This window comes from Macaca fascicularis, chromosome 5, assembly GCF_037993035.2.
Source record: "Macaca fascicularis isolate 582-1 chromosome 5, T2T-MFA8v1.1".
Lineage (NCBI taxonomy): Eukaryota > Metazoa > Chordata > Mammalia > Primates > Cercopithecidae > Macaca > Macaca fascicularis.
Window position 1 is genome coordinate 125,935,491 of NC_088379.1, and position 12,792 is coordinate 125,948,282.

The 12,792-nt window shown below is 38.7% G+C and overlaps 1 protein-coding gene across 12 annotated transcripts in view; it reads right to left on the reverse strand.

The window, feature by feature from the left end:
- Nucleotides 1–12,792, reverse strand: part of PRDM5 (PR/SET domain 5) — a 221,202-nt gene that overhangs the window by 146,774 nt on the left and 61,636 nt on the right. For all 12 annotated transcript variants that reach the window (XR_012435351.1, XR_001490964.3, XR_012435352.1 and 9 more), the window contains one exon: nucleotides 1,134–1,256. Coding sequence is in view for 9 of the 12 variants with exons in the window: in XM_015450783.4 (XP_015306269.1) it covers nucleotides 1,134–1,256 (123 nt within the window). In the remaining 3 variants the exon portion in view is untranslated. The remainder of the gene's footprint in view (nucleotides 1–1,133; nucleotides 1,257–12,792) is intronic.

Genomic DNA, 12,792 nt, shown 5'->3' on the forward strand with positions numbered 1-12,792 from the left:
GTGTTTTCAGAAAAGATTAACATTTAAATCAGGAGACTTGAATAAAGTATATTGCCCTCCATAATGTGGGTGGGCCTCATTTAATCATGCTAAGTCCTGAATCGAACAAAAGGCTGACCTACCCCAGAGTAAGAGAGAATTCTCCTAACAGCCTACAACCTGGAACACTGGCTCTTCTTGCCTGATGGGTTTCCAAGTGGGATATCAGCTCTTCCAGGTTCTACAGCAGCTTCTGGCCATTGGACTTAAACTGGAACATCAGCAATGCAGATTTTAAACTTACCAGCTCCTATAATCATGTGAGCTAATCCCCTATTTTATATATACATATATATACATACATATAAACACATATACATATATACACATATACACACATATACAAATACATATACACACACACAACCATATACATACATATGTGTGTGTGTGTATGTGTGTATATATATCTTTTTATACTAAAAAAAAGGATATATAAGGATATATCCTTTTTTCTTGGAGCCATAGTCTTGCTCTGTTGCGCAGTTTGGAGTGGAATAGTATCTTCACTGCAGCTTTGACCTCCTGGGCTCTAGTGATCCTACCACCTTAGCCTCTCAAAATGCTGAGATCACAGACGTGAGCCACTGGACCTGTTTCTCTGGGAAAACCTGACGTGAGCCACCGCACCTGTTTCTCTGGGAAACCCTGACTAACACACCACCTCCAACAAGCTCAAAACCTAGTCATGGGGAATATCCCAAAGTAAACCTTCTCCATAAAGCCTTTCCCAAACACTAACACAGGGTATAGCACTATGAACAAAATAAACTATCAAACAAATAATAATATCAATAAATATTCACTGAATGAAATAAAAGTACCTGAAAGCAAGATCTGCCAAGGACAATATCAGACTGTGTAATTCGTTCCCTCAGGAATTCTCATAAAGTAAGTGCCCTGGTGTTATTTTACAGCTAGGCTTGCCCTTTCGGGACATATGCTGACTAGATGAGATTTCTCTGCTTTTATGAGTTAGTTACTGTTATTTAAAGCAGGTCATTGGGAAATAAATTTAAAACAGGGAGTACAGTTATATATTCATTCATCCCCCCTCACCGTGCACAGTACAAATAAGAAGCAAATAAGCTCACTTGAATGGCAGCCAAGTTCTTCTGCTCCTGAGATGGTGCCTCATGAACGAAGCGAAGCCAGTTGGAGTGCCGTGGGTTGGTAGCATCCAAAATGTACAAAACTTCTCCCTTACTCCCACGAACCTGAAACATTAAAGGCTCCTGAGTTTACAATGGAAGTCAGAATATTAGCCTTTAAACACATCAAGGTTACGTTTTTTCATAAGTATATACCTTTTTCATTGATAGGTGATAAATAGAAGTTGGAATAACATGCATTCTTCTCTTAAACACATGTACAAATAGAGCCTACTATTTCATTTGGCAGATGTCTAGATGACTCACAATTGCAGTGGACTCTCAGAAACATCCTATGTTGATAGCTGTTTTCTGGTCAAAATTATTCCGTTTTGTAGGTACATTCCAGTATATGTATTGCAATCACAATTGTTCAGAGAATAATTATTATTGCAACTTCCCTCTTTTCTCCAAAGAGAAGGGTCATACTGCTAATTTCCCAATTGACAGGGGTTGGAACTGAAGCAATCATTTCAATTCCCCTCTGGACCTGTTTATTGAATCATCTCCATAAAAGGAGAACCTGCTCATCTAGCCAGTGGGAATCTGATATCTAGTAAGACAAAATGTCATGCTCTTTACTAGTGAATGAATGAAACAGTCCCATTTTATCCTTTCATGGCCCACTAATGGATTGCTGAGAAGGACGGTGGGCTCTCTGGTTTTTGTCTCAGACCGTACGCTCTCGCTGTTCAGGCCTACTCTACCTTCAGCTGGAGAGAGGAGGTGAGTAACTCCCAAAGCAGATAGCCCATTGGACATTCTTGAATCCAAGTTACTTGAAATCTAGCTTCTCCAAAACCCTTGCATTATCAGTTGCTAGGGACTTGCCCATTTTATAAAACTTATATACCAATCACCATTCAACTCTCATTTCATGTTTCTATTCCATTGGAATCCAGAAAAGAAAGGAGAGGAGTGAGTGATGAGCACTCCATATCTCCAACACCAAGTAACACAAACATGAAGGTTACAAATTCACCTTGGCAGACTTGATAAGAATTCTAGATTTCCAAAATTTTATTTTATAAAATAAAAGACAACCAGTCCCATAAGGTATGTATTTTCATGACACATCTGGACAATCATTTGTTCATTCAACAAATAATTATTAGGTCATTAATGGCTGAAGGCATCAAGAATCTTTCAGTGAACAAGACAAAGCCCCAGACCACACAGCACTTCAAAGTAAACAAACATAGAATATAATTTCATGTAAAGATGAGCACTACGATGACAACTAAAACAGAGCAGGAGAAAATAGAGTACTAAGAGAAGGGCTCTTTTTGATGAGGCGATCAGGGAAAGCCCTTTGATGAGAGGACCTTAAGAGTTCTAAAGGGAGGAAACAGACCAGTAGAGGGCTAGGGGAAGACTGCTCCCAAGCAGAGGGTACAGCAAGTGAAAGGCAAGGAGAAAGGCCTTGGGTTTGGAAATGAATTAGGTGCTTTCAAAGAACAGTAAAAATGTTATGAGGCTGGAACAGAAGGAGCAACTGAGAAAGTGGTGGGCGTTGAGATCTAACAGACTGGCAGACACCAGATCATGTGGGGACCAACAGACCAGGAAGTCATCTAGACAGTTACTTTGGGTAGGTACAGTTATTTTTACCCAAAAAACACTTTAAATACATCTGTTACATGCACTGCAAAAACTGATATTTCAAGATTCTAATATATAAATACCCAGGAAAGAATACAGTTTGCCTGTTCCTATTATCTGACCTACTGCCATGTTTCTCAGACAATTCCTGTTTTCTTACGTGCCCAAGGATCCTCAATAATTAATGCCAGACCATCACTGGGAAGCAAGAATGTAATTTTTCATATTATAATTTCTAAAAGAGCAATTTAGGACTATAAATACCTCATATTTATACTTAAGATGCTTATATGTGAAGGTATGGGAATTTGTAATACTTCTTACTAAATAACAAACTCTCACTGAAAAGATCTGCTTTGGGAGGTGCCTCATAATTGTCCTGCCTCCCTACTTACCCTTTAGCTCAGAACACTCACTGCCCACTGGGAAATTCCAAAAATGTCCAGAACACTGATATGGTAAAGAGAATGTACACTCTACAATTCTGCCTCAATGGGCATGTCAGTTCACATTTTTTTGGCAGAGTAAACAAATAATTTTAAATATTTTGGATATAAAGTCCTTCCTTTCAGGTACCCTCACAGCAATAGCACCAAAACTGTTTATATTGACAAAAAGCTAAATTAAGGCAATGCCACCTGATACTTGAAAGAAAAATTTCCTCAGAAGAATTGAAATTGAAAATCTATAGCTGATACTGAAATCCACACAACCCAACTAACTTTATGTAGTGAAACACAAATGGGTTTGCCCAGGGCATATCTCAGTTTGAGAGGACAGCACTACTTACAGAAATTAGTTTATGGCCCTTCTTAATCACACATTTGTCACTCAGTAGTAAGCACAATATACACCAGATGTGTATAACATTTGGAATTCTTTCTTCAAAGATACAAAACAGAAGAAATATTTCTCTGTGACTTATTATAGTAAGAACATTTGAGTTTTTACCAGGGGCATTGTTTTTCCTTTGTGTACTTCAGCTTTTTCCCAGGCCCTTTGGCCCCAACTATGTTCAATTATTCAGTATTAGCAATTTATTTTCCTTTTCAGTCCATTAGACATATGTACCTTCCTGGCTATCACTTTCTCATGCAATATTCCATCTTAAAGGAAATACATAATTTGATTTTATACTAAAATTATTCTGAAATGTATCACTTTTAATACACACAAATTTATGTGCTGATTTACCTTTATTCTCAGAACAACACTATCACAACCAGCAATAGACTACATTACCTACATATTCACATTTGAAATAACTGTCTTTGTTCATTAACAGAATCACTGCCCATTTTATTCTAAATATGCTTACCCAAACAACTTTTAAGTTCTTAGAGAGTCTTTGCTCTCTGGGGCCCACCTGTTTTCTCCAGCTTTCAAGTGGCTGGCCATTTCCTCATTCCACCAGTCTAATCTTCAACACTCCACCAAGCTGGTAGATGACCTGTGCACACGCCTTTTATCTCACTACCCTAACCACAGCGTTCGCCTTGCTGACATATCATCTGAAAGAGACATCCAAAAGTAATCTAATCCACCTTTCCTCTTCCCAGAGACGCCAAATCAAAACAACTCCAGACAACTGGCTATTATTAAAGTCTCCATTTATCTATTTTAATTTGATACTGAACCCTGAGGTAATAAATTGAACATTTTTTAAATCTAAGGAATAAAAAAGATAGAAAATTCCTCCTAGTACCATGTTCCAGCATCTCACTAACTTTTGCTGCCAAAGTATATTATGTTACTGTCAAAACTTAGTCTTCCAAATATCATCTTCTTTTACCTGAGTTTTCTTGGAAATGAAGTGTGTTTGGTTACTATCCGACTTACGATCATTTTCTGCATACCTGGGGCCAATGATGAACTCGACAGTCTCACCATGTAGTAAAAACCGTCTCAGTTCCAAAACCTGTTTGATTGGCACAGGCTTCCCACAATAGTTACACAAAAAGGTTAGTTAAAGTAGGAAACACGTCAGGTATCACACCTGCAATCCCAGCACTTCGGGAGGCTGAGGCGGGCAGATCACCTGAGGTCAGGAGTTTGAGACCAGCCTGGCCAATATATAGTGAAACCCCATCTCTACTAAAAAATACAAAAATTAGCTGGTGTGGTGGCACACGCCTATAGTCCCAGCTACTTGGGAAGCTGAGGCAGGAGAATCACTTGAACCCAGGGGGCAGAAGTTGCTGTGAGCTGAGATCGCGCCACTGCACTCCAGCCTGGAAGACAGAGCAAGACTCCATCTCTCAAAATAAAATAAAGTAGGAAAGAGAAAGATACTCTCATGTGAAAATGAAAACTTTCATGCTTCAATGTAATTGTTCACATCTCTATGACTTTGCCACTTCACATTTAATGAAATTATTCCCTTATGGGAACTTGGCAGGGTTTAGCCTCTGTTAAATGCTACTGCCATCACTTTTCAAGTATCTGAGAGAAAGAATGTGCTGGTCATTGCTACCGTGTATCTGTACCCTTTTTCAGACTAAAAGTTCACAGCATTGAATATGTCATACTTGATTTTGTCTTCCCACCCGGAAAAAGACAGAGGAAACCACAAAAAATCTCAGATTGATTAGAGAAAACCCTAATGTTTAAATGAAAGAAGAAAGTGGAAACAGAGAGTAGGGAGAGAGATACAAATCTTCTTTCCCTAAACTTAAATATTTTATTTGTTAAACTGGGTCAACTATAGACAGAGAAGCTCAATTATTATTTGGACGGTTAATTTTCAAAGAAGAGTCTACAGTGTTGCTTACTCTATTATTGCCTTCAACAATTTAAATGCCTGAGGAATTTTTCACTAACTATGTACATTCCATCAAGGCTCCAAGAGCAAAGCCAGTCAGCCAGATTTGCCCCCTAGAAGTGGCAAAATGTAACTGATAGATAAAATTTGATTTAACGTATGGTAAAATTTAATGGCAGCAAATACAGTCAGTTCCAAAAAAGACAGCAATAATATCCTTAATGAGAAATTACAATACGCTATGCTACAGTATTTATTTATTTATTAAATAAAACATATTTACCTTTCTGTCTTTCAACAAGGCTCTTCAAAGAAAGTAGTTTTAAGCACTAAAATTTAGAGTATGGATGTCTTTAGAGTTTAAAATGCCATCACATTTTTGTATTTAAATTACAGACATTCTTTCTGCAATTGTTTTTACCTAAGTAAGGCCATATGACTTGCCTTCAGTGTTTAATTTTCCAGACTTCAGGATATCTTTAGGAGCACAAAAAAGCAAGTGTGCTCAAGTAATCAATTCTGACGGCACATTGTTGTCAGATTTAAACCGAAGGGAGACACACTTTCAGAAATCAGCAGCGATCATAGCTAGGAAACGGTAGTGATTTATAGTTTCCAAGAAAAGGGCATGGGATCTCCCCTGCCAATTGTTCAAAGGATTCTCTCTGAAATTACTACTTGCTTGTGTGCTCATGAACACACGTGCACACACACACACACGCACACACACATCACTGTAGCTTATCTACTGATAACTCCCTTCTACCTTCCCTCCCTCTGCCTCCCACCTGCTCGTTGCTATCTGATAATCCTAACCCATGGATTCCCCTGCCTTCATATGCGAAAGCAGATGGAAAGGAAATACAGACTTTTACAGATCCCTGTTTCTTTAACATCCATCATATAACACATACGAAGTTAATATAAAAGGACTGATGAGAAAAATAGTCACTTTTTGTGACAAATATTTAGATTTCAAGTGGAAGAAAACCATTCTGGAGTGGTAAAGATGCTGAACTAGGAATCAAAAATCTAGATGTCATCCAAGGCTCTGACTACATCACTTTGGGTGAGTGGTTTCCTCTGACTGAACTAAGCTATGATCACTTGACCTCTAAAATAGGGATAACAGTCTGTGCCCTGCGCATTCACAGAACCTGTGAGAGCATCAAATGAAATAAGATACTTGACAGTTCTTTATATCAATGTCTATTGTTGCAAACATAAGGTATTAGTAAAATGAGAAAACTGGGCCCACAGTGGCTATAGACACCTTAAATATAAACATTCTGCTTTCAATGACACAGCTGGGACATATATAACATGTCAACTTTTTTTTTTTTTTTTACAAACAGCATCTCTGTTGCCCAGGCTAGAGGGCAGTGGCACGGCGCCATCATGACTCACTGCAGCCTCAACCTCCCGGGCTCAAAAAATGGTTCTCCTATGTTAACCTCCCACATAGCTGCGACTGGGACTACAGGTGCATGTCACCTTGCCCAGCTAATATTTTATTTTATTTTTCATAAAGACAGGGTCTCCCTATATTGCCGAGGCTTGCCTCGAATTCTTGGGCTTAAGCAATCCTCCTGCCTTGACCTCCCAAAGTGCTGGGATTACAGGCATGAGTGACCACACCCAGTCATGTTAACTTTTTCAAGGAACAAACATAAAGGATATCTTTTTTTTTTTTTTTTTTTTTTTTGAGACAGAGTCTCGCTCTGTCGCCCAGGCTGGAGTGCAGTGGCTGGATGCAAGCTCTGCCTCCCAGGTTTATGCCATTCTCCTGCCTCAGCCTCCCGAGTAGCTGGGACTACAGGCGCCCACCAACTCGCCCGGCTAGTTTTTTGTATGTTTTTTTTTTAGTAGAGACGGGGTTTCACCGTGTTAGCCAGGATGGTCTCGATCTCCTGACGTCGTGATCCGCCCGTCTCAGCCTCCCATGAAGGATATCTTAACACTACTCTTCAAATCCAAATACATATTCAAATAGCCTCTAATTGAATATTATAAGGTAGTAGCAAACCCAGATGTCATTTTAGCTGTACTGACACACTTACTTATGCCAAACTGAAACACCTTGCTCTGTGACCCACAGCCAGTAACTGCAGCTCTGCCCTCTCAAGGAGTTTTAATTTCTCTTCCATGTATAGCCCTTCAAATTTCTGAAGGTGAGAATCCCTCCTTCTCCATGTTTCTCTTCCACAAAACAAGTAACTCCTTCCTTATCGGACATGGTTTTCAGTTCCGTCACTGTCCTGGCTATCCTAATGGGTGCACACAAACTTGTCAAAACCCTCCTAACACGGGACAGAATCCAGCCTGGAAAGGACGATTATGACCTCTGACCTGGGCATTCTTTCTATTGAAGCAGCTTAAAAATCACAAAAGCAATTTTTGGTTGCCACACCTGACATTTAGCTGAGATTGCCTTTATAAACAGGAAGGTCTCATGATACTGTCAAAGACACAAAGACAAGTGTAACCGAAGAACTTGGTGAGGTTTCTGTAGATAAGCAAATCCTATACCTGGACAGCTGACCACTCAAAGAAGGAAGCCTGTCATTTGATACAGTCTTAATAAATATTTTATTAACTAAAAGCTCACACAATGTGTCCTTTCTTTGACTCTCATTGCCTTTATTTCCTTTAAATGTTCAAAAATATTTTATGAGAGATTTAATGTAAAATATTTTAAAGCACTCCATGTCTTTGCCTTTCAAAGTACTTTTTAAATTGGGCTAATTTTTTTAAAAAACTAAATACGTGACATAAAATGAAAGACATAGTGAAAACCACATCATCTTTTCCACAGCAAATTTATGAAAGTGTCTTAACAGCATAGAAACTGTCCTTTTCTATAGTTTTATGAACTTGTTCAGCTCCTCAGATTTCAATGGCATTTTTGGACAGAAGCTTTTTTATCACATGAAGAATACAACAGTGACCACTTTCTCCCTTCTTGGGAAAAAAAAAAAAAAGAATAAAGTTGAGTTTAACTGACATTAGCTTATTGTACCCATTGTTTTAGGGGTTTTCTGTAAAACATGCAGGGTTTTATGCACGAATGTTACAGCATTTCTCTTAGCTACTTAGTGGCTTATTTGTTTACTTTTTATTTTGTCAATATTGTAAAGCAAATGACTTCCATAAGCAAAAAGTGTTATTTCACCAAGGTATTAGAAAACCATAATAAGGCCACCATGTCTTCTGACAGTTTGGCAGTATCCATCAGATCCCTCAGCAATGACTCATAACACTTTAAATCCTGTTAAAGTTTTATGAAGCCTTAGTGTTGCCCAATTTTTAATATAGATTTCAGACCTGCATAGACTTCTAGCCTTATAGTCATCAGTTATGTTTTTGTTGTTGTTGTTCACATGGAATCTCGCTCTGTGGCCCAGGCTGGAGTGCAGACGCATAACCTCGGCTCAGTGCAATATCTGCCTCCTGGATTCAAGCAATTCTCCAGCCTCAGCCTCCTGAGTAGCTGGGATTACAGATGTGACCACTTCACCTGGCTAATTTTTGTATTTTTAGCAAAGATGGGGTTTCGCCATTTTGGCCAGAATAGTCTTGAACTCCTGACCTCAAGTGATTTGCCAGCCTCAGCCTCCCAAAGTGCTGGGATTACAGGCATGAGTTATCATGACCAGACTGTAGTCATCTTTTGGAGAATTTTCCCTATAGCATATTAAAAGAGTTTACAAAATGTATTAAATAATAATAAGCTATTTTGGTAGCAAAATTCTAATCATAAAACATGAAATTATTTTAAAGAGTTGGTGGTCACATATAAAGCAATGGCAATATCCAAGATCCAGAGATCACAGTCTTGATGGTGTTTTTATAAAAAGATGCTTTGGGCTGGGCGTGGTGGCTCACACCTCTAATCCCAGCACTTTGGGAGGCCAAGGCGGCAGATCACTTGAGGTCAGGAGTTTGAGACCAGCTTGGCCAACATGGTGAAACCCCGTCTCTATTAAAAATATAAAAATTGGCCAGGCATGGTGGAACATGCCTGTAGTCCCAGCTACTTAGGAGGCTGAAGTAGGAGAATCACTTGAACCCGGGAGGCGAAAGTAGCAGCGAGCCAAGATCGTGCCACTGCACTCCAGCCTAGGCAACAGAGCAAGACTCCGTCTCAAAAAAAAAAGAATAAAGAATAAAAGAAAAGAAAAAAAAGGAGAAGATGCTTTGTATCTGAAAACTTCTGTGCAAAGGTTACAGAAACTCTAAATAAGAAAAGAACATCATGTAGTCCACAGGGAGAAAAAAGTTTTTTTCATCGACTTTTCCTTTGATCTTGATCTTCTAACCCAAATTCCTCTCCTAACTGCATAGTTTTCTAAAGCTATTAAAATTGAATCCACCCAAACCATTTAAATCTAACAGTATTCTCCTCAAAATGTACATAACTTGACAGAGAAACCAATCAATGATCTTAGCATAAGAATGAACTTAAGGCAACCAAATACTTCCCAGTTACTAAGGTAATTCTCATAATCATCCAGCAATCATAGTTCTGTGCTGAAAAATTCTAAAAAGTAACATCCTTTGTCAGTAAACATTTACTGAACAACATTTACTATACATTTCTTTATTTGTTATTTTCAAATGTGCTATGAAAGGCCACAGATGACATTTTTGAACACAGTTCCTTTACTCAATTTATGCCTTCAGTATGAGGAAGCAGAAAACACAATGTTTACAAAGCTCACAAAGCAAGGTACTGATTACCATAAGGGACATACATATGAACTGCATTCATTTCCAAAATGAATTGGTACAGATGGGTGTAAAGTAACATACAGAGCCAGGTCCTGAGGATGGACCAAGATGAAAAGTAAGAGTTACAGCAGAGAAGAGGTGCATTATGAAAAGCTTCCAATAGAGAGGTATGCCTCTAGAACAAACCTAGCAGACCTGAGACTGCCAAAAAGTCCTGCCTGCAAGTTTGGCCTCTGGTGGGCATGGGGGAACTTGGCCCTTAGCGTGTTCCCTGTCAATACTTAACATATCAGGGTGTTTTACTGTGCCTAGACGACGTGTGTAAACAATACGGGTTATGTTGAACACCTGTCTTCCTTCTGGAAGTCTGGAATTTTGGTATATCCTAGGGAGAAGGTGCCTATGAGTTTCTAATAAAAATCTTGGGCATTGAACGTTGTACAGAAACATCACACACGTGTGGCTGCGTTTTTATTTTTGGGCAAAGAGTACGCTCTGGCCAAATGCGGTAGCTCACACCTATAATCTCTGCACTTTGGAAGGCCAAGGAGGGTGAATCACTTGAGCCCAGGAGTTAGAGACCAGCCTGCACAACATGGCAAAACCCTGTCTCTACTAAAATTACAAAAATTAGCTGTTTATAAGTAGAACACACCTATAAACTGGCTACTTGGGAGGCTGAGGCATGAGAATTGCTTGAACCCAGGAAGTGGAGACTGCAGTGAGCCAAGATTAGGCCATTACACTCCAGCCTGGGTGACAGAGCAAGACTCTGTCTAAAAAAATAAATAAATAATTATATATACACACACACACACACATATATATATATATGTATATATATATTTGGTCTGTGTGATCCTTCACGGGGGGGAGAGAGCATAAGGAAAACTGCACACAGGTTCTTCCAGACTCTGCCTGTGCCTTTTCCCTTATGATAGGGCTGTACACACCTACTATGTACTAGAAGAAACCTTAGTCACAAGTACAACAATGGGCTGAGTCCTGTGAGTCCTTCTAGAAAATCAAATGTTGGGGCAGTGTTGGGAACCTTCAACATACAAGGTGAACTTAGTTCCATGTGCTGAAAATGGGATACAAATTTGCAAACAGGAGAGGCGGAGGGTCATTTCAAGATTAACAAACTTTTATCATACAAATATTTAACTTACAGAAATTAAACTATACCAATTCAACCAAAGCATTAATAAAATGAGAAAAAGCAAAGAAAGAAAATAAATTGAAATAATAAAGACCTTTCCCTTTCATGGCCAAAAACAAACCAACTCCATCTAGTGATCAGATAAGGAAGAATAATCAGGAGTAATTGTAAGAAATTATTGCCTTATAAATTGGCTTCAGATTCTAAGTTTTGCAAACAGGTTAATCCACTGTAGAGAAAACTGTAACAATGAAAGAATGGTAAAGTAACTTAATCATTTAGTGTGGAGGAGACATAATGAACGATAGAAGTAAATCTGGCTAGGAAGATGCAGTTAGTCAGGATGACAGGACTCAAATTTTGTGGTTGGAGCAGCAAAATCAAAGCAATAACGGGAAATAAATGGTGACTATATGAATTAGGATATTCTGTCCTCCAGCTAACAGAAATTTCAACGGCTAAGGCTAATCTGGGGCCACCCCTGTAGGGCGTTAGCTTCTCAGTAATAATACACTGCTGCATGGAGGAAGGGTGGAAACTCTGCCAATATCTCGACTCAACTGCGAAAGATGAAGGGGAATAGATGATGGGTGACCAACAACCCTAATGTGCAGGATGAATTGTGTGTGGAGAGAAAGTTCTGTGAAAGGTGAAAGAACTAAATACATTATGACAATAAATGTATTAATTTTTTAATTTACATCTTAGGAGATAAGGAGAGAAGGGTAAGGATAGGAAGTACTGATTTACAGGCCTTGAACATAAAGTTAATATCTGATACCTAAAAAGCACAGTATCAAAGATTAAAAATCAGACAGACCGATATTCTAGACAATTTTAATCCAAGGCAGGTGAAATCAGGACAGGCAAACTTAACATAACTAAAGAAAAGAATAAAAACACAAAATTAAGAAATATTGATGTTACATGCAATCAAAGAGGAACACAGAAAATCCTTCTAAATCCTCTTTCCACACTTCCAGCCATCAGATAGGTTGGCAGAGGATTCCCAACTCTCCATCTCCTAGCAGTGTCATCCTACAGTGGATCAGTATCAGAAAGGGTGATTTACAGAAAATCCTTTAAGTTAAGGAGCGTTCAGAAAAAATATTCTCTAAAAGTAAAAATTTTATTCATAAAAATAAGAAATTGATCTCTACTTGTTCCTAAAAGATTTTGTTTCCTCACTCAGAACCTGACTAAAGCTCTTATGTCCTAACAATCAAATGGGAACAGAAGGACCAACTCAGAAGAGCCCGTACACTCATGTTGTACACACTTCTCTTGCTATAGGTCATTTTTGAGAATTTTGCCAAAAGGCTCATGCTGCCAGAAGGTAGGATCAC